General features: G+C 38.8%; 2 protein-coding genes across 8 annotated transcripts in view; one reads left to right on the forward strand and one right to left on the reverse strand.

The window, feature by feature from the left end:
• LOC106997133 (uncharacterized) overlaps nucleotides 1–10695 on the reverse strand; it is a 74096-nt gene extending 63401 nt beyond the window's left edge. Inside the window, exons 1-2 of the mRNA XM_077994091.1 lie at nucleotides 10596–10695; nucleotides 9570–10233 (exon numbers count right to left, since the gene is read on the reverse strand). Of these exons, the coding sequence (XP_077850217.1) occupies nucleotides 9570–10233; nucleotides 10596–10695 (764 nt within the window). The remainder of the gene's footprint in view (nucleotides 1–9569; nucleotides 10234–10595) is intronic.
• SATB1 (SATB homeobox 1) overlaps nucleotides 9752–23370 on the forward strand; it is a 97571-nt gene continuing 83952 nt past the window's right edge. For 4 of the 7 annotated variants that reach the window (XM_028843128.2, XM_077990165.1, XM_077990166.1 and 1 more), the window contains exon 1: nucleotides 9752–10412. The gene's annotated coding sequence lies outside the window, so the exon portion shown is untranslated. Of the gene's footprint in view, nucleotides 10413–16269; nucleotides 16442–23370 lie in introns of those variants that run through there. The other 3 variants (XM_028843129.2, XM_015132197.3, XM_077990169.1) reach the window with 1 other exon arrangement.

Genomic DNA, 23370 nt, shown 5'->3' on the forward strand with positions numbered 1-23370 from the left:
ACTGATAACCAAATCAAGGGAAGATTCAATTGATGGTCCTGCTTGTTTCTTTGTCCCATTTTGTTTTGTACTAGGGTTTTGTCTTTTCAATTGCATCAACCAACTTCCAGATTATCTCATGAAGATCCTAGAGTAGTAATATTATTGTATGTCTGAGATGACTTCAAAGTGTCACTTCAAACATACAATAATGATTTTGACTGATTCTCAAAATCCACTGATTCCCATAGCATAAGTCACAGATCACTTGCACATACATTACCTTCATAGCTGATATGGTTTTGCTCTGTGTCCCCACCCAAATCTCATGTCAAATTGTAATCCCCACGAGTTGAAGGTGGGACATGGTGGGAGGTGACTGGATCATGGGGGTGATTTTAATGGTTTAGCACCACCCTCCTAGTGCTGTCTCAAGATTTGATGATATCTGATGGTTTAAAAGTGTGTGACGGTTCCTTGTTTGCTCGCTCTCTTGCTCTCTCTCTCTCTCTCTCTCTCTAGTGCTGCCACATAAGACATGTCTTGCTTTCCCTTCAACTTCTGCCATGATTTTAAGTTTCCTGACGCCTCTCCAGACATGTGGAACTGTGAGTCAATTAAACCTCTGTTCTTTATAAATTACCCAGTCTCAGGTAGTTCTTCATAGCAGCGTGAAAACGCACTAATACAATAACACACGTGGAAAATATTTAATATTTGCCCCAAACACTGAGGTAAATAGGTGAGGCAACTGGCACTGGGACTGTGACCATCTTAGGTCCTTCTCAGACCCTGCTTTATCACCTTGAGGGCTGAATGTCTCAATGTCTTAGAATACTGGTTATATTTTTGTAACATTTTTGGATCATTCATCTCTAAATACATCTTAAAAATGCTCAGTAGTGGTAGGAGATCTATAGTTTTGGCTAAAAAACATCCATTTTCCTTATTTCTAAAAAAATTAATTCCAATTTGTCTTTGAGAACCATCCCACCTTCACGTCCAAGCCCACATGGTTTGAGTAGAGTGACTGTACTCCCAAATCCAATGTGGGCATTTGACTCAAGGCTGCTGAGGAGTGAATCACAGGTGCTGACCATGGTGATGAGTGCAGGTTTGGGCACCTGACATAAACTAATACAGTCAAGTTGGGCGTAGTTCTTTAGCTGGAAAATTAAGGAAAAGGAATACTCTTTGTGCTGGGGTTTCATGTTAGAAGAATGGAAGCTAGGAGAAAAGGCAGATTAAGAATGAAGTTCTTAAAAATGAATTCCTTAAAGGAAAAACCAGACTAAGAATAAAGTTAAAAGAGAAGAAAGTGTAACCAAAAGATGGCTGATGACATTATTTGAACAGCTAGATCTAAATATGCCTTAAGTAGTCCTTGCATTGTATTTTCCAATTTATGTGCAGGGAGGGGAAGAGAGGGGGACAAAAAATGAAGCAAAATAAAAAATAAAACCTTCCTTTTTAAATTGGATTTTTGCTCCTTACAACCCAAGCCCCAAATCTATGTGGATTGCTGAATAGCATCTGGTTCTACCAAATCTGAATTTCTGGGCATGGACTCAAAGAACCTGCATTTTAAACAAACACTCTATTTAATTCCATACACACTAAAGTTTAAGTTTAAGATCACATCTTTGTTTTGTGGCTGTGGAAACTGAGACTTTAACAAAGTGTCTTTCCCAAGATCATTCAACATTATCTATTTATTCAAGGTGTGGAGGATTATCAGTGAAAAGGACAAAAATCTCTCTCTTTATGGACATTAATAAGCCAGCTGGTTAGTAACAGAATGGGAAATAGAATTCAGTTCAGCTATTTTCTTTTTTATGACTTGATTTCCCTAAGGTCATGCTCTAATAATTTTCTTCTTTACCCCAACACATTTCTGGTTTAAAATCTGAACATTTAAATGGCAAAGATTCTACACTTGGGCAGCATTCATAGCACATAAAAACAGGAGGTACTTTCACAGTTTTGAGGTAAATGTAACTAGTGTATATGGTCTGGTAAGCGTAAGCATTTCCACCAACCTGATAAAGGAGAGAGCGCAGCAGAAGGAAGAAAATGCAGTTCCCATTCTTCCCCAAAGTCCCAAGTGGCTGAAAGATCTTTTAAGACTCTTGTTTTTCTTTAAAATTCATGCAAAATGCTACAGTTAATTCCATTATATGTGTGACTGTTTCCATAAGAAAATAATTTCTAAAATCCTCAAGTAAAAAATAAATATTCCAAAAATAGAAGCCATAATTCTCCTTTGGCTTGTGTACCCCCAGCACAACATCATGTCATCCAGGAGTAAGTACTTATATCCCACTGACATCCTAGTAAATTCATTTTTCTATTCTGAAGCACTGTGCATCTACTAACCCCATCTACTAACTGTTAGCATCCCTGTAACATGGATGAGGAAACTGAGGCATAAAGAAATTAGGAGATTTGCTCTAGGTCACATAGGTAGCAACTAATCAAACCAGGATTAGAATCCAGACAGTTGGACACCTAAAGTGGCTTTGCCTAGATGTATTTATTTACTCCAAAGTTCACGTAAAGTATAATTTGCTCATGCTGCCCCTTCATATTCAAAACTCACAGAACACATAAAATGGATGATTTTTGTTGGTTATAAGTTAGACAGAAAACTCAAGAACGCTGACTTTCTTTTAGTCAAGAAGATTAAATAAAATTTGTAATCTGTAGAGCCAAGTTGTCAAGAACTTAAAGACCTGATGGCCCAGTGAATTGAATGACTTTTAAGAATATGGATGTATCCATGGGACCAAATCTACAAGAAAATGGTCAGCATGTGTTATGAAAGGATACCTAGTATTTCTAACATTTTAATGGTTATAGGAAAGTGTGGGGTAGTGCTGCATATTTCTGACTACTGAGTGGAAGGCAAGTCTGGCATCAAAGCAAGAGAGCAGCTAGGAAGAGTAAGCAATTAGTGGACTCAATTAAAAAATAACAAAAATTAAATATCCTCAAGACAGTCCTTAGGCACATGGCTATGGGATAGGTTGAGATAAAACAGACAATAGTCTTCCTTTATTTGAGGTTTATCTTCTGGAGTTTCAGTTACCTGAGGTCAACTGCAGTCTGAAAATAGGTGAATACAGTGTAATAAGTTAACTTTGAGAGAGAGAGACCATAGTCTCTTTTATTACAGTGTATCATAACTATTCAATTTTATTATTAGCTATTGTTAGTAACATCTTACTGTGCCTAATTTATAAATTAAACTTCATCACAGGTATGTATGTATAGGACAAAACAGTATACATAGGGTTCAGTACTATCCAGTTTCAGGTATCCACTGGGGATCTTGGAATATATAACTTGCAGATAAAGAGTGGCTACTGTTCTCCAATGGATATAAACACTTTGACCTTCAGTAGAAATACACATGCAAAAGCTATACAAAATTTGTCTGCAGGTCAAAACTAGCTTAAGGAATAACAGCGTACTTTAAAATATGGATAAATTGACAACATTTAATATTCAATTTTTCATATAAATCTAAATTTCCTGCTTTTCTTTGGAGAACAGAAGATCTGACATTTGGCATCAATGCCATTTACTATCCCATTTGGACAGAGGATATATTCTTCACATTGCCATAGCCGCACCACTGCTTATGGTCTTAACTTGGTCTGCTTTAGTCAGGTACATCCATGCATGGCCCAAGGTAGACATAAGAGTTTGCAATTCCTGATGTATGGGATAATGTCCAAACTCTAGAGAATGTCTGCAAGGCCCTTCAGAATTTTTAGCCTTTACAAAGACCCCATGTGCCAGCCTCACTGAATTCCTTACAGTTCCATAAACAATAAGCTTTGTCATGTTCAGTGTCTTTGTCATGTTCAGTGTCTTAGTCTCCCTGCTTGAAATATCCTCTCTCTACCTCCTCTTTCTGCCTGGAGAAATCTCACTTATCCTCAAGACTTAGTTTAAGTGTCAATTCCTTTACTTTTCTAAATCCTGCCAGCTAGCTATTTGCTTCTTTCTAAGTGTTCACATAACACTTTGTGATTCTATTAGCATTATAATGACTTCTTATTCTGTCTGCCCAATCAGAAAATGTGTTTCTTGAAGAGGAGAACTCTTAATCATCTCCACATCCCCAGTCCATAAAAGAGTTCCTGGCTTCTACTAGGTAAAAAAATGAATATTTACTGAATGAACAAAAGTAGGATGAATGAATGAATGAAGGATTTTTAAAATTTGTGTTACAAGATCATATAAGACATTTGACGTTCACAGCAAGGGAAGTAGCTACTCAAGACCAAATTTCAAATTTTGATAATGATCACGACATTTTCAGATAACAGTTGTTTAAAATGCCTATTTATTATACCCTTGCCAGGAAAATAAGTCCTGAGAAAACAGAATGTATATAATATTAGTAAATATAAAAGAGTGACATAAAAACAAACCACACTTTGTTAGGGGTTCTAAGGGTACAAGAGGTTGTAGTGGTGCATTCAAAGAGACAGTAGAGAGTAAAAGAAGTCACACAATGTGTTGCGGGAAGTCAGGGACCCTGAGCGGAGGGACCAGCTGGAGCCGTGCCAGAGGAATGTAAATTGTGAAGCTTTCATTTTACTATGGACACATATAAGTTCCCAAAATTAATATTTTTATAATTTCTTACACCTGTCTTTACTGCAATCTCTGAACATAAACTGTGAAGATTTCATGGACATTTATCAGTTCCCCAAATCAATACTTTTAAAATTCTTATGCCTGTCTTTAATCTCTTAATCCTGTTATCTGTGTAAGCTGAGAATGTCCATCACCTCAGGACCACTATTGTGTTAAACTGTACAAATTGATTATAAAACGTGGGTTTGAACAACATGAAATCAGTGAACCTTGAAAAAGAACAGAATAACAGCGATTTTCAGGGAACAAGGGAAGACAACCATAAGGTCTGACTGTCTGCGGGGTCAGGCAAAAAGAGCCATATTTTTCTTCTTGCAGAGAGCCTATAAACGGACATGCAAGTAGGAGAGATATCACTAAATTCTTTTCCTAGCAAGGAATATAATATTAAGACCCTAGGAAAAGAATTGCATTCCTTGGGGGAGGTCTATAAATGGCCACTCTGGGAGTATCTGTCCCATGCAGTTGAGGTAAGGACTGAGATACACCCTGGTCTCCTGCAGTACCCTCAGGCTTACTAGGATTGGGAAATCCTAGCCCTGGTAAATGAGGTCAGACAGGTTCTCTGCTCTCGAACCCTGTTTTCTATTAAGATGTTTATCAAGACAATACGTGCACCACTGAACATAGACCCTTATCAGGAGTTTCTGATTTTGCTTTGGTCCTGTTTCCTCAGAAGCATGTGATCTTTGCTCTGCCTTTTGCCCTTTGAAGCATGTGATCTTTGTGACCTACTCCCTGTTCATATACTCCCTCCCCTTTTGAAATCCCTAATAAAAACTTGCAAGTTTTGCAGCTCAGGTGGGCATCACGGACCTATTGATATGTGATGTCACCCCGGTAGCCCAGCTGTAAAATTCCTCTTTGTACTCTTTCTCTTTATTTCTCAAGACTGGCCAACACTTAGGAAAAATAGAAAGAACCAATGTTGAAATACTGGGGGTGGGTTCCCCCAATAACAATGTTTCCCTCTAAGCTGGTGGCTACTCTGGCAGTGTTTGCCCTAAAAAAAGGAAGACTTGGGCCATAAAGTGGCAGGAAGAGACTGTTTAGCTGGCAGGTTATCATATGGACAAGGATTACTACCAGAATTATAGTCCGCACAATTGTGCACCACAGCTGTCTACTCTTGGGTACAAGATAGGCTGCACTATCTGACCTCCTTGTAATGATTCCTTGGAGCCACACAACTAATCCTGGTTAATTCTTTGTGAGGCCATATGATGTGTGTCATTTCTGGGCCATAGCATTTAAATGTCAGCATGAAACCCTCCAGAGTGATCTTTATTTTTGCCATAACAACATGAAATATTCAAGATGGCGACTATTCCATTAGCCAGGGATCTGGAGTGACAGACTTGGAACAGACCAGCTAAACTGCAATGGATTCAAAGCATAACCAAGAAAACAACGTTTGCTGTTATAGGCCACTAAAAAATTGGAATGGTTACTCCAGTACAACAACGTCTATCTTGACTGATAAACAGATTTGTTCTGTTTGGCTGCCACTGGCAGGACGAAGACTAATGGTTGGAAGTTTCAGGAAGACTAATTCTGCACAATATAAGGTAAAAACATAATAAAGTATATAAAGATAGAATGAAATACTTTTGAAATTATCCATTCACTTGCACAATATATAGTGAACTCTACTCTCTGGTAAGTAATGTATAGGTAAAAATCCTTGCTTTAATGGTGGTAAGTAGTAAGTTCCCCTTCACACCCAAAATGTCTGCATTGAATGGCCTCTAAAGATTTGATGGAACAAATTAACTTTAAAAATACCTTCCAACCTAGAGCTTTAGGATCTCTAATTCCTCTGGTCTTAAAAGAATAGAAAAATACATACGTGTGTGTGTGTGTGTGTGTGTGTGTGTGTGTGTGTGTGTGTGTGTGTATACACATATATATTTTCCTCAAGTATTTCTTCAATTCAAACCACTAACTGATCCATTGTCTTTTCACATTTTGATGTCATTTTTCCAGCAAATAAGTTCTTTCAAGGCCAATGCTGTTTTATCCTTTCCCTTGATGTTTCTTCTAATGTTTAGTAGGCAATATTTTATTGTCTATTCTTTTAAGGAAATAACCAGTGTAGCTTTTGATACCAGCTACTGTTATTGGCCATTTGATATGTTCCAGATTTGTCTTTCAATCATTTAAGTTAGATTTGGACTTGCTAAAAAAATCTAGTAGCACAACTATATTATTGCATTAGCTCATTCGAGGTGCTATAACAAAGTATCTTGGACTGGGTAATTTATAAGCAACAGAAATTTATTGCTCACAGTTCTGGAAGCTGGGGAGTCCAAGATTACAGCACCAACATATTCGGCGTCTGGTGAAGGCTCACTCCTTGCTTCACAGATGGCACTTTTATTGCTGTGTCCTCACACAATGGAAGGGGCAAGGTAGCTAGATTCAGCCTGTCTTATAAAGGCACTCCTCCCACTCATGAGGGTTGGAGCCTTCATGACTTAATCACTTCCCAAAGGCCCTACTTCTCAATACTATCACTTTTGATATTAGGTTCTAACACATGAACCCTAATATTGGGGGAACACTAACATTCAGACCATAGTAACTAACCAAATAACTTCCAGATTAAATACCCCTTTCTTCTGAAAAAGGGTCTTAGCCTTGTGCTATGAAATCTGTGGCCAACTACAATATTTTATTAACATCTTAATATTTAATAAATTCCTACTATGTGGAGGTGTAACGTTTAAGAGCTTATCAAACTGTTATTTAATGCACTGCACCCAGAATTACATAATTCTGTATTCTAATAGAGCCCATGAGCTCTCTATACAAGACTACTTGGAGGAAAAAGCAAATTCAAAAAATGGGGAGCAAAATGGTCTCTTGGTTCAACTCAGGGGAGCATATCATACTTTCAGTTATAGGGGCTTGGCTGATAACTTGGGGAAGCAGATGAGTATGTAAGAGTGCAAGAAAGAAAACAAAACAAACCTTTTTTAAAAATTTCAAATTTCTGTTCAGCTTCATATCAGGCTTTCAGAATTGGAAAATCAACTGCCTGCTACCATAAATTACTGTTATGCAGTAATTAAATACTGAGAATGTATTTTTTTCCATTCCAAACCTGATGTCTTTCTCAGATACAGATATTGTTACTGGTTAGGAAATTCAGCATTTTGGTAAATTAAGGCAGGAGGATTTAATGTCTCCTGGGACATGTGGGGGCAGAAAGTGATCCTAGAAGGAAAACATTTTACTATGTTTTCCTCATTATAATCATTTATATCTTTTTGCTTTGCTTTACACAACTAGGAGTTGTGGTGGGCACTTGTGTCTTTAAAAAGGAGGGTTGGTTCACTAAAAGAACCGTAATTCATAATTTTAAAAAATTCCTATATGTTTGGAATTATGGTCTCAGCATAAACTGATGATCAACTGAAAAAAGATGAATAAATTCCAGGGAATTCAATAACCATGGATACGGGGGAAAAGCAGCATGAATACATGCTGTATTCTCCTTTATTTAGAAAAACCACACAAAAATACAGCACAGTTGATGTGTTTGTTACCAGGGCTTGAAAGTCGAATCAACCACTGTGTAAAGGATAAAATAAGACTGCACGGATATCAGGATTTTCCCAGCGTGCTTTATTCATAGCCATCTGACACAACAGGACCTAACAGAGCTTTTAGGAAAAACTGAATTCTCAGCCCACAATCACTTTCCAGGAACTTCCCTGCAAACAGTGCTGTGCGCTGGCAGGATGGAAATCTTAGCAATCTCCCTCCTGCTTCCACAGTTCCCTCCTCTCTCAATAAAATTATTTATGGGGACTTAATGAGAGAGCAAGCCTTGTGTGAAGGGAATTCAAGAAAGTGCGGCTTCTAAAAATACACCTAGGCAGCTCTACAGTCCTTATTGTTACAACCTGACGTTTTGCAGTTCATGCCATGAACCTAACTACACTTCTTGCCAAATACACACACGCGTACAAAGAGGAGGAAAAGTAAAAACTATGTTTTCTCTTTCTGCAATCCCTTTAACTTTGAGTAAACAGTAGTAATTTTCTGTTGACATACTCAATGCAAATTTCCCAAAGGCTACACAATACAAAACAAAAGACCTGTTAGCTTCCTCAGAGCTGAGGGGAGGAGAGGCAGGGGGAGAGAAATAAAGTTGATGGAGCTCCAGTTTCTCCTAAGCCGGCGGTCCTGAGCCTCCAGTCACCCTAGTCTTTTTGTAGAGATATTTTGAGTTTCAGTCTCCACTTGGGAAGGTTCCTTGACCCCTTCTCTCCCAAGTCCCCTGTCAATAAAATCCTCATCTCTCCCGCTTTGCCCCCAGCTTTTTGAGGAAACTGGACCTTGCTTAGGCGTCTTGTTCCAGTGGGCTGAAAAGTACAGCTGGTGACGTGAGGATAAATATTTAAACAAATGGGCTGGGTCACAGCGTGGGGGTCTTCAAGAGAGGGCCTGCTCCTCCTTCCGCCACGTGCTCCTCACTTGGGGGGCAAGGCTCCTGGATAGGGGGCTAAGAGGGACGAGGGTGGCATGAAGGGAGATGGACAGACCAGGCTGTAAGTGAAGGAGGCCCTCTAGGAAACATCGTCTCGACCGAACATTGACAGAGAAAAAAAAAAAAAAAATTGGCCCACATGCCCCTAGTGGGGAAGCATACACCCCACGCAGGCTGGGTTGGGGTGGGGGTGCTTCGAGGCCTCTCACCTGACTTCCTCCTCCGCCTGCACACACACTACAGTAACCCCCTCTACTCACCCCCCAAAACCCAGCCAAACAACGAACAACAAGAGGAAGCCGCAGGCGACAACAGGAGGGGTGCGCGTGGTGGGGGCCCCGGAGAGGTGAGGGGGCAGGGTTGGCGGGCGACGAGAACGGCGCCGCGCACCCCAAGCGCACCCCCAAGCGCCCACACTTACCCCTCGAGGCTGAGGGTCCTGTCTTCCGCGCCAACCCCCGTGCGCGCCCCCTCGCCCGCCCTCGCCCCTCCGGCCCGCCGCCCCCCACACCCCGGCCGGCGCGCTGGGAGGGAGCCCGGGAGCCGCGCGCAGCAGCGGCGGCGGCGGCGGCGGCGGCTCGGGCTCGGCTCAGCTCGGGCTTCAGTGCGCCTAGTGTAGCCAGCGGCCGCCGAGGCTCCCACCGCCAGGGGGAGAAGCCGGGCGGGCGCTAGGGAGGCGGGCCGGGCCCTGGCCGCCCCGCTGGCCAGCCCGCGCCGCACAAGCTCCGAAGCGGCGGCTGCGCGGGGTCTGCAGAGCCCCCGGGCGCAGCGTGCCCGGCCCGAAGCGCCACGGCTGGATGCGCGTCCCGGGTGGCTGCGGGCTCCCGCGGGGGGCGCTCCGGCCGCTCCGGTGCGCCTCCAGACTGCGGGCGCCGCGACCGCCGAGCCGAGAGCAGCTCCCGCCGGCCCCTTCCCCCTCCCGCCCCCGCCGCCGCCCCCTCCCCCTTCTCCCCCCCCACCCCGCCCGTTAACATCTCCTCCCTCCCCCTCCTTCCCTTCCTTCCCTCGGCCCCGCGCGCTCGCTCGCTCGCTCCTCGCCTCGCTCTCCCCTTTAAACGCCCACTTCGGATGGGGAAAGAGGACAACTTGAAGTCAAGTTGCAATTAACTTCCGCGGCAGCCGCAGCTCCGGCGGCGGCGGCGGCGGCAGGAGAGGCAGAAGCCGCCGCCTCGGAAGTCCGACGCCGGCGCGCCCGCCCGGGGAGCCGTTCCTGGTTTCAGGCCCGCACTCGACAGCCACCGCCGCCCCCAACGTCCATGCCTGAGTGAGTTCTGCTCTTTTGCCTCCCGTTTCCCCTTGTTACTCTTACTGTTTTATCTCTGTCTCTCTTTTTCCGGAATCAAACCAAACTTCTCTGTAGCACCCACCCCGCGTCCCCTGTTGGGGCGGCTGGGCTCCCCTCTCGTGGGCGAAGGGCTTCAAGGGTCTTCTGAGCCCCTTTTCTCACGCAGTCGGACCTCGGACGGGTGGGCTGGTAAAGTAGGGGAGAGCGATCGGGATAGGGCACTTGAAGATGCCGTTTGTTCTCTGTCTGGGTGTGGACACATCACCACACCTGCCCAACAGACCCTGGCTGAACAAACTCCTTCAGGTCACCGGTGTGGCCCCTTTTAGAAGAGGAAAGGGGAGTGGAAAAGACCGAAGGAAGCAAATGGGGAAAGGGGGAGCCTCTCTGTGCGTTCTGGAGCCGGGCGGGCAGTAAGGTGCCTGGAGGAGTGGGCTGCCGGAGTGCTAATGTTCCCCCACCGGATCGCGAGTCTGCTCAGCATCCTTTCCCGGTCCATCTCCGCCTCCCTCCGCTCCCTGCCGGCGCGACTGATTGTAAGCATCGGCGAAGAGGGGCCTGGGAAGTTTGTGGCAACTTCTGCATCCCGGGAGCTACTCGGGCGCCGGGGCGCTCAAGTTGGAGCCCGGAGTTTGAAAGCGGCGGCACTCCCCATTTCGAGCCCTCGCTGGCTGTAGCGAGGCTGGTCCGGGAGAGGCTGCTGGCGTGAATGTGGGTTTGGAGTTGGGCAAGAGGCAGAAGAAAGGGCCATCCTCCTAGCTGGGGCCGGGACATCACAGGTGCAGCCTCGGAGTCCACACCGTGTCTCCCTCCTGCTCTCCAGACCCGAGCGCGGTGGCCTTTTCCTATTGCTCCAGTGCCAAGGCTCCTGGGGCGGCAGAACTGGGGTTTGGGAAACCACGACGAGAAGGACGAAGCAGGCAGGTGGCAGGTCCGGGGAGTGCCACGTGCGTACCGGGGAAACACAGGTTCCTCTTGGGATGACCTCAGAAGACCAACAGGGGAAAGGGGCATAGGGATCTCCTTGAAGGTTTTGGCCTTGGCCTCCACTGGGGTGTTGCAAATTTCACTAACAAATGTCAACCACAGGGTCCTCTCTCAAAGTGTCCTGGTTGGCAACTTTGACCTCTGCGCCCTTCCTTGGTGAACTTTCTCAGCGGCATTCCGGACTTACAAGCAAATGTTCTAAGACTTGGACTCCACATGGTTATAAAAGAGACAGGGAAAACAGAAAGATGCCCTATTCCCCGGAGAGAACCTTACTGCTCTGACTGACTGGGGTTCCATGTTTGCATACTTGGAGGCCAGGGGACCTGACTTTCTCAAGGGGGAGGGGGTAGGGTAAGAATGAGTAAAATGTGACCACTCGGTGTCAGATTTTGTCCTAAGCAATCTCTGATATTTACGGTGTTTGTACTGCTGACAGAGTAACTCATCCCGTTGAAACTTAGTTGAAATTTACACTCTATCTAAAGTGGATTTTTCTGAGATGTCAGTAATGTGAGATTTATTCTGTGGTCAAATGTAGCTGCAAAAATCAAAAACAAAAACCCATGCTTTAAGGCTGAAGAAAACCAAGGTTGAGGTGTTTGCTCTAAAAACCTCTCATCTCCTGTATGATACTAGTGCTATGATTTAGCAGTAGTCCTTTATTTCTATTGCATATTATTTTCGTAGAACAGTAGTACATTCATATACTGGCTGCTCTAGTCTGCTGGCAAACATTAGCATTCAAGCTTACATTTTTGACAAATGTGCAGACAGGAATAGCATGAATAGGCATCTTAAATATTAACAACCTAAGCATCTGTTGTGAAACAAATTTAATATATTTACTCTGTTTTTCTCACATTGTTAGAAAAGGTTATAATAAGTGCATAATTTCAACTTTAGTTAGCAGAAGTAACTGGCTGTATCTTTCACTACCTCTCCAAGTGTTTAACACAATCACCAGACATAAATACTTTAATTAACTTGGTTAAGCACATTATTAAATACACTGTAGACAATGTGTATATACTATATTAAATGTAACAGTAGCAAACTGTGTATTCTATTTATACACATTTTAAATGACTATGTATTTTATAAATATACCAAATATGCTTATTCTTCATCTTCATTTGATACTTACTCATTTTTTTTCTAATGAAAACAGTATTTTAAATGTAGAGTTGTTCTGTCATATGCAATACATAATATGTAAACAGTAGCTATAAAATACAAGGCATTGTCAAATTTGGATAATGCTACATCTAACATTATACAAGAGAAATAAAATCATGATTCAATTTTGTATTTCTTTCTGAATAATGAATATAAATGATGTATGAAAAAAGAACGAATAGGGATTTCCCTCCTAAAGTACTAGCTCCTTAAAATTTGGTAGGAGGGCAGGATGGGGTGAGAAAAAAGAGAGAGAAGACCTAAATAACTTCCAAAAGTCTGAATAGTTATTTCCAGAATCAATGCATTCCTCACTTTCCCACAAGCTGAAATATGTAATAAATAATAGTTCTTTGTATGTAAAAGTATTCAAAAGGAATGTTTTTTGTTCAGATTTGTAAGAAATTAATATATTCTTTGGTCGATAATCTACAAAAGTAGTTCTTTTGTCTCCCAGCATCTTAAGAACGACAACAAAATGAATATTGGTTTATTTCTGCAAAGAAATCTGTTGCCAGCTATATGAACTTGTGATTAAATAAGACATGATATGCTGAGTGATGGTAAAGAAATCCTGCATTAACTTAGTAAAGACTAAAATATCTGGAGGAGAATTTTTAGTTCTTTTTCATATGACAGGTTGTGGATTGTAAATTAGGCCTAAAAGGTCAGGTGACAGGCACCTGTTCCTCATTATTGTAAAAATATTTTGGTTACAAACACTATTAAGCTAAACACAACATGGATATACAGCAGGGACTCTATAAAGCACTCTAGTGGGTTTTCATCTGCTCTGTAAATTTCCAAAAGGACTATACATAGATATACCCTTTACACACATCGTTTCTTCCATACATGTTGTCTTGGATGACTGTAATTAATATATTAGTACTTGGAATTGATGAAGCATATAAAATAAATGCATATGACTAAAGCAATCTTCAGACTATTTCTAGATGATGTAGTTGAATGCAAAAATGTTTTTTAATCTCTTTTTCCTTTTCAATATATTGATTATCAGAATTCTGTTCATGTTATAAATGGAAACCTCCCCAAATTGCCTTTTACACTTTTTAGATAAGATAGGTTCTTATTTTAAATGATGCCACGAAGTATTTTGCTCAGTACTCATATATAAAAAGAAAATTAGTTGCTATATACTGTCATAGCTTTATGGCATGCATAAAATAGAAAAAACACGTTTTACATGAATGCTGTTAGGAAGGGTATCATCATTTGATCTTCAAACTTGCCGCTTCTCTCAGGAGAGTTCAGCAATATTTCTATTGGAATTAAGGAATGGGGTTTGATTTTTATGAATGGTTTATCTTCAAATATTTCAGAGAGCAGAATAAGCATACATATTGAAAAGACCAAAGTGGCACAAGGTTGCAAAATATTAAAGGTGCCAGATGCTTTTAATTAACAAATGAGGACTACCTCGAGTAAATCAGATAACTCAGATTAAGTTCTATGATATTTCAAAATGTTTTTTGTCTTTTTTGGTTTTGTATGGTTTGTGCTTATTATATTAAGTATTCATTTTTAGCATTTGTGATCAGATTACAGAACAGTCATTACTCTTGCTTTTCAAATTGATTTGGTTTTCAAACTCTAAAACTCTGGGATGATTTTTACAAATTGGTTTACATTTTGACAGAACAGAGTTAAGTTAATTAATAGATCAGGCACGAAAAATCATCCACAGTAGGGTATATTTTCTGGTAAAATGAAAGTTATGTTTCAGCATGATGAGCATCAGGCTTCAGTAATCTGTTCCTCGTGTGGAATGAACACTTCCTACTTCGAGCTAGCAGGCACCTACTGTTTATTTACGCTGCATTAAACTGACAGTGCAGCAATCAGAGGAAAAATATTACTTACCTTCCTGAAGTAAATACCAGTTTATAGGTTAGTGCACGTATTTATATTCCTGTCACCACTAAATAACGGCTGTGTCTCCATTTTAATACCTACCTGTGCTATAATCCAGGGCTTCAGACTCTTCCTAGTTGGGGATAGGGGTCGAGAGGAGTTTTTCTTATTTCCCTATGGCAAAACTTTAAAGACAAGTAATTTCATCTTCTCATTTCTGTCATGTGAGAACCAGTTGAAAGAAATGTTATGCACTTTTACTTTGCATACCTCAACTATAACATCAAAACCCCAAAAGAATCTGCATGCCACTTAAAATAGTCATCTTAAAGCAACCTCAGGATAAATATGTTCAAACACATTCAAATGTGTTTTGCTAAATTAACTTTCTACAAAGTTCCAAAAAGATTAAACTATTTGATTCCTCAGATAATAACTTCAATAAAATGTCTCCTCTTCCAAGTCTTACATGGAATGTTTGAGTTTTTAATGGAGTTCTGAAAATATGAATACAAAGTGGGGCTCATTGATTGATTTATTGATTGCTCTCTGAGCTTTTCTCTGAAAATAGTCTTACCTCCTTCATTTGACTTGTTAATCTGCCATCCTTAAAATAAGGGCGATTTCTACCTTGTTATAATACTACATGTATTTGTTGTTTTTCTTTTAAGTTAAAAATCCTTTCTCTTTCAAGACCCCTTTGAAACATCAAAATACTGTTAAAGTTGAATTCCAGAACTCACAATTAATTTGAGAAAAGGCTTATTTTGACTTAAATTATCTAAGAAGCGGTTACACTTAACTGTCTATACACAATTATCAATACCTAATCACATATTCCACTGACATCAGGGTAGAATATAGTCTTAATACAACATATAAATCAAATCTGTTACAGAAGATTCTTCTCCACTATACCGAAGAAAAAGTGTCTACTATAGTAATTTATATATCGTTCCTAAATGATGTTCTCAATGGTAAGTCTATTTAAACTTGATGTCTTCATAGAGTATGATCAACACATTAACACACATTATTTCATACTTTTGAACTTATGCCAATGGTACCTTTTGCTGTTTATTTTTTTAAGTCTTTTTTGAGATTAGATATTTCAGAGTAAATAGATACAGATTGTGTGTATATCTATTCAGGGTGAGATTTAGTAGTGTAGCATTTCTCCAACATATTGACCTATTTTTATGCTTTCAAGTTATTTTGTATCACTTCTACAGTTGTTGCAGTTTGAAAGTTCATAATCGAAATTCTAATAACCTCTTTCAATGGAATTTCAAGGATGTAATTCAGTTTATGTGGTGATGTAGTTTAGTTGCAAGAGATGAAAATTAGTTAACTGGTACCTCAGGATTTATGTCCCTGGTTTCTGCTGAGATTTATTCAGTCCAGTTATTTGACATTTGGTAGAGAAGTGGCTTGTAATCAAAAATTAAGAGTTGGTTCAGTTTCCAGTGGAGGAAAGATTTTGCTGGATAAAACATTTAACTGTGTAATATTTTATTACACTCATCATTCATTTTAGAGCCTGCTTATTGTTGCACACATTTTTGAATACCTAGGGGTGCACGTCCCCAGATGAGGCTGAAATGCTTGCAGAAGAAGCAGATGTCAGGCTGTACCTGGCTGTGCCTTTACTGGTACCTATGTGGACTTGAGCTGGCCCCCCCTCCTCTGCACCTCTTCCCCCCCAGGTGTGCAGGAAGTAGAGGGCGTTATACTGGGTGAAGTGGGTGGACTCTACCCAGAGCTATGACCTGATTTGTGACGCACCCTCAGAACTGCAGTAATGGTCCAGCTGCTTCACAGGCAACTGGTAACCACCTCATTTGGGGATGTTTCTGCCTTGCTAGCAGTGCCAGAGAAAACTTCATCATTGTCACCTCATCAAAGACTACTTTTTCAGACATCTCCTGTAGGGCTAGATTCGGAGAGCAGCTTCTGATATTTGGAGGGTAAGTGCCAGAAAAGTTACTATAATGTTACATATGGAGAATCAGGACTCCAGCCACAGTGACAGATAGGCATTGAGTGTTCGGGGGAGGGCTTTCTGTTGGGATGTTGCTTTTTCTCAGCTCTAGAAAATTTGGGACCAGATACTAAAAAAATTCTTCAGTGGGCATTTCTCCCAGGGAGAATTATTAGACCTTCTTGAAATATTTAAAGAAAAGGTAGTCAGTAATCTGTGTGAGGGGGTAATTCTTTAGATTCAATTTTCCTGGAAGCTAGGCATGTAGTAGAGTTGATTGCTAGAGATTCCTCTATAGTCTTATTCAGTGGTTCCTGATATGCCATTAAGAGCATGTAAATGACAATTTGGCCTTTTAATGTTTATAATGTTAAGGACTTTAAGGCAAAAGAGGTTTTAAGTTATAAATATTTTATTAATTATTGTAAATAAAATAGAACCTAGTGTATGCAGATATCTTTGAAATGGAGATAGTCTTGAATATAGCATATCCATAATTAGCTGTTTGATATTGAATGCAATTGAGTTTTCCTGTTCCAGTGAAACAGACAATGGAAATCATTGGGGACTAACAACAGGGCTATGTGATTCTTGATATAGCAAGCCTTTCTTTCCCCCAGAAAATATTTTATCAATGAATAAAGTACTAAATTAAAATGCATACAGTTTTAATTTTTTAAAAGAATCTATAGACTTCGTAAAATAATCCAAATGCTTCCCATTGTATTTTCACCAACTGAAATGATACTTGGATAGATGTTCTGTTTAATGGTAGACAGTTATCTCCAGACTGTGGGAGGAAAAAACAATATTTTAATAACTACGTTTTAAAATTTTTCTTAGAGTTCCATTTCCCTTTGGGTGGTTTAAGAGGACTCAGAAACAATTTAGAACATTATCTTAAAAGTTTAACAATGACAGCTTGTATAAAATCACTGTATTTTAATAATACTGTATGCTTATTAGTGTTATTAGAGGAGTAGACAGTTAATTACAGCCTTTTCTGAGGCATGTTAACTATATATTAACAACCATGTTAAAAAAGAATGATGTATACCCTTAACATACAAGCGGCTGCTTGCTTGATTCTTTAAAAAAATTCTTTTAGAATGTATGAGTCAGGGTTTTGGTTCAGAATTATGAAAGGTTTTCTATTAAAGCAACTTAATTTTAAAACTTTTCACTGGGTTATAAAATTTTTCTCCTTTTTTTTTTTCTTTCTATAGTGTTGACCTGATAGTTTTTGCCAGTGTCATTAGAAATTATTGCCCCTCAGTGGTTTTAGTTTTTCCAAATTGTATTTTGAGATAGCCACGTTTTCTGGTTTTTTTATGACTTTGGCCAACATAATCCATTAAAAGCTTATTCAATTGATTTTGCTCCTCTTAATATTTCTTTTTGTGTTATAATTTTAGTCACTTTTTCTTTAGCCAAATTGTGATTACTTCCAACTCTATATAATCTAATATTTTACATACATTTCAGCAGTTAATCACAGAGGTAGTTCTAAGATTATTTCATTGTCTAAATCTCAAACCTGGATTTTCACTATGGCTTCCGGCATGACAAAACAATGGGTGACTGAAACTAGAGGGATTTAAAGCTAGACTTAGCCTTACTTAGACAATTCTATCAAATTGCTTAACTATTTGAATTATCTTGGTTGATTTGAATTTGTAGATCTCGTAACCTCGTAATATGCCTCTTAAAAACGCACTAGTATTCCCACTTTCTGAAGTTTGTAGAAGCTGCTGTATATTTCTGTAAGTATTAAACTACAAAAAGTAAGTAATAAGGTACGTCTGTGTTATATAAAACAGAAAGTTCATAGTTAGCATTCTGTGCCTTGTACATATTGAGCACTCATTAAAGAATTGCTAAATTAAAAATAAAATATAAAATGTAGCTTGTGCCGATAAAGATTTATTGGCGAAGAGACTTTTCTTTCTAATTTTCTGTTTTTACTGGGGTTATCTGAACACTTAATCTGCATATGCCTCATTTTCTGGATAATTGGATGATTTTTTTTTTTTTTTTTTGTAGTAGCACCTGGGTCTCTGTTCTATCCTCATTGTCTGACCTTCAGTATTAGGTTAAGTATCCCTGCTCAGCTTCATTCTTTGGTGTTTGGTTGTGGTAACAAACAATACTGGAGTCAAACGGCGCACTCTCCTGAATTCCTTGCAATTTGAGCCACCAAGTAGCCATCCTTCTGATATTCCAGAACCAAAAATACTATGGACTAGTGCCTCAAGGCTGATTGACCTTCTATCTGTTCTTTCCTACAATAATGATTTTTTTCAAGCTCCCATTGAATAAATGCTACTGTAATTATTGCATAAAGAGGTATTTTTCATTGCAGCTTAAATACATTGTTTGAAAAGTATTCTAAGATTTGGGGTGTTTATATATGAATATTTTACTCCATTCCTTAAAACTAGTTCTGAAATTGCAGTAGGGTTGTGTTAGCTGCATCTAAAATATTCTGAAAAGTTCTAGGCATTCTATGAAAGTTATCCAAAAAAGACACTTCCTTTTAAAATTTATTTTCATTTTAAAATATGAGTGGGGCTGCTTGTAAGACAGTCCTATTTAGTTACACAAAAGACAGTTTCTTAAGTGGTGCACTGCTGTGTGACCTATTACATTATCATGCACATTCTGTCTCTTTAAAAATACAGTCTCCTCTATTTGCCCTATTAATTGTTGATATGTTGCCATCCACGAGACAAAAATTAGAGCTGTAATTAAATAATCATGTGATGCTCCTTAGTGCCAATGAGAGCAAACTCATTTTTCCAGGCCCTGATGGTCACTGATTATTGTATTACTACTGGCTTGCTTTATTTTTTTTAATGATTCTCTATCTGTAGATTACCTAACTACTGTCCTTCTTTTCAACATTAAAAAAAAGTAGAAAACATTCAGCCAGTTAATTGGCTAGAGGTCCTCAGGGACATAAGGTAGACATACCTTTTTTGCTTTTGGTCACCTGGTAGGTTCTTTGGGGAGGCTACATCAATGGTGTGGTTGCCTGCCATTTAATTTACACTGGTGTTTTGGCTGGGATGGAGGCATATGGGGAATGCCAGGAGAATTACAAAAGGAGCCGGGTATTAAAATTCAGAAATGATTAAAATTGAAATAAAAGGATGCTGCATCTTTGCCAGTACTCTGGCAGTCATAATGACACATAGAGATTAGTTTCCACCTTCATCTTTTCCTTCTTTCTCATTTCCTCTTGTTTATTGTTGACACATTTTCCTTATGTCTGTCTCCTGCCTCTGTATCTTTTTGCACCATTATGCATTCCTACTTCTCCCTCTTTCTTTAAGCATGGAGAAGCCTACTTAACCGTATTATAACAATAACAGAATAGGTTATTAATATTTAATATGCACATGATTAAAATTTCTCTCCCTTAAACATAGGTCAGCTGTATTATTACTAACCGGCATGTAATTTTTCATTTAAAATATTCTTATTCTGCCCCATGCCGTTTCTGAAATGCAGTCTACTTTAGTAGTGATTTAATACACAACGTTTAGAAAATTGTGGTCGGCTAGTGAGAAAAGAATTTACCAGTCATGGATAATCAATTATGCATGAATTCAAATGTAACAGATGGAATCTGGTGAGTTAAAGTTTCTCTTTGCCTTAGCGGTTTTTTTTTTTATTTGTTTGTTTGACACCTGTCTCTTATATAGAGATAAACATCTAACATAGCATGTGAGAAATTTAGTTATATTTGTATTTTCTCTTTCAAGTGAACTTAATTTTTTAAATTAAAGAAAGATTTTTTATGTGGTCTTAAAGGTTATCAGACTCTATCCATTCATTTTATAGATACGAAACCTGATCCTGCTTAACTAATGAAGGATCACTCAGCTAGTGAGTAGAGTAAGAAGCAAGACCCAAATCTAGTTTCTCTATCTTTTCTCCACTACTTTTCCCACTATGCCATTTATGCTCCTGTTTTTGGGAGTTACTTAATAATAGGGGTATTATACTAACTCTGAGTTCTAAAGGCTTTCTGATGAAAACTGTGGTAGACTAGTTTTAAATTGTGAAATACTCTCTTGTATGACATGCAAATATTATCTGTATACATATAAAAATATTATGCTATGTGTATATTTTATACATATATATATACTTATTCACACTTGGATGTTGGCCAAACAATTGGATTTTTCAAACCTATTGAGAATGCCACAAGATTTGGTTTTACATCCTAAACTGCGGCATATGCTAACCTTAAAGATACATTTACACTTGGTTGCAGTGTTGTAAATTTTTAGTGACAAAACCCCTTTGTGCAAAACAAACTAAAAAGTTATTTTTGAGAGCCTTGTTACCTCAAAGAAGAGAAAAAAGGTTAATTTTTATTAAATATAATGTGAATATGTAGTGTTTCTTCAACTGTAGAAGTAATAGAAGAACAGTGGATATTGACCTTTAAAGTGGTCTAGTGTCAAAACAGAAAGCTGGTTCCCATCAAAATTTTTCATAATGTGCTATTTGTTTCTCTCCCAAGTGTATTTATGTATTAAATAATACAAATGAAAAGTCTTTGCAAAATAAATAAAAATAAATGATTAAAAAACAGCCTCAAGGCTCTCTAGTTCTTTATTTAAAGTTCTACTGTGGCATTATTTGTCAACTTTTTGCTTCATATTGGCTCAAAATGTCCATGTATAGTCCATGCTAGTTATCTAATAAATTTTTAAATGAACACATTAATAAAGAAAAAGGCACCTACAAGATAGGTAACTGGATATGCTTTAACTATAGCTATACTGTGAAGCTGTTTTTTAGTATTGTATTTAATGCTTTTACACATAATAAATACATCTTTGTAAGTTGGTTTCACTATATTAGCATCCCTTAATTATGCATATAAGAAAAATATAGATATGAACTTCAATAAAATGATTTACACACGAATTTCCAAATCATTAAAAACTCCATCAATGCAAGAGTTCTTAATATAAAATCAGTAGGAATAGATGATATAAAAACTGTGGAACAGTATAGGAAAAGATATTTCAAATTATTATATGTAGAAATACTTTCATCCTTATTACTGTCACTAAAAAAGTGACCCGATTAAATTTGAAAACCTTTTTTTAACCAAAATGTTGTTTTATTAAAAAAGTAGAATCTAAAGTCCTTATATGTAGACAATTTATAAATTAGTACTTTATACAATTGTTACAATTGCAGCTGTGCTGCATACATGAGCATGACACTCAAAGTACTGTTTAACTGACAAAATCTATTTCATGCATATAGTTAATTTTTACTGTTTTGAAAAACATTCCAAAAGAATTTTTTGGACTTAAGGAACTCTTGTTTGTTTTTGTCTATGCTCCTTTCTCTTTTTTTGGCTAAGATATTGTATTGAATAAAACCTTAAAAGAGAACCATTTTCTTACACTGAAGGAACCTCAAAGTGGGCGGGATCTTGGTCTCTAATTACCAATCCATGTTAATTATCGTTGGGTCAGGTATTCATCATATTAATTATGTAGCATAGACTGGACTGTAGCTGTTAGCAGGTAAGGACAAAGCAATGTAAGATTGGGGGTGGGGATGGGATTGTTCAATGTGATATAGCTCATTGTTTCTCTGAGGCTTGGCATGATATTTTCATGATATTGGAAATACTGGAAATATATCTGCCAATGTTAGGCATACACGAAATACTGTTTTGCTTTGGTGTTTTTCTGAAAGTGTTTATGTGGTTATATATATATATAACAAAATATGTCATTTTGACTATTTCCAGGTGTACAATTCAGTGCCATTAATTACATTCACACCGTTGTGCAACCATCACCACAGTTTGTTTCCAACTCTTTTTCTATCAGCCCAAATACAATGTGCTTTAGTTTTGAATATAATTTCTCCTTCACTTCAACAAATTTCAAGTGTTATAGTAGTATTTAATTATTGTCCAGGTGTGAAGCATTTGTTGCTGATGGTGGCTTTCCTTCCCAATGGACAATGCCTCGTCCCAGTGCCTTATGGTGGTGGGCATAGCAGTACAATATCAAATATTGCCTTTGGCTGATATTGCCACAAAAATGACCTGGACAAGGATTCAGGACCATTGTAACCTCAAATTCTTTCTCCCTCCAATTAAGCTAGGAAAGATTAGAAATAACATTCACATCAACTAAGGAAATTTGGTTGATATGTACATCTTGGTTAAAAGTTGATTGGGAACAGTTGCTGTTTGATTTCACTGGAATTAAATATTGGAGGATTTTACCTCGAGCTTTCTGAGAATATTAAAGGCACAGCAGCTAGGTCTAGGATGCTTTGCAGTTGGCTCCTTGACATGGACAATCTAAATACTTTGGTTCTGTTCAAGTGCAGTGACAGTCTGGAAATAAGTTGAACAGTTTTCAGCCCTTCAAAGAGAAGCCCCCTCAAGGTTGAACAGTTGTCTGGGAGAAAAATCATGTTATATTGAAAAAAGAATTAGAGGAAACTTGGATGGTTCTGGCTCCAGTAAATAATAGACTGGTTTGAGAACTGTACTTCCATGTATAATTTTGTGGTTAGTCACTTATGTCTATGATGATAAATCACATACCTGCACAGGATTTCTGGCACCCCAGTAAATCTCAAACAAGTGTCCAAATGCTAGTTTATTATGGTTCCTCAAATAGCATGTATTTATTTGCCAAATCAATGATCCAATAGCTTCCTGACCCCACTTTTATTGCCTTTTTAGAAATTTGAAACAAGTAGCTTGCCCACACATACATTTCTCAAATTTTGGTCTACTGCTGGTTCCTACAACGGCTTTAGCTTTTCCAAGTGACTCCAGCAGTGAGTTAAAAACCACCTCAGAGATGTCCTGGCAGGCATATTTGATTCTTTATCTCCAAAACATCACCTAAC

The sequence above is a fragment of the Macaca mulatta genome, chromosome 2 (assembly GCF_049350105.2).
Source record: "Macaca mulatta isolate MMU2019108-1 chromosome 2, T2T-MMU8v2.0, whole genome shotgun sequence".
Lineage (NCBI taxonomy): Eukaryota > Metazoa > Chordata > Mammalia > Primates > Cercopithecidae > Macaca > Macaca mulatta.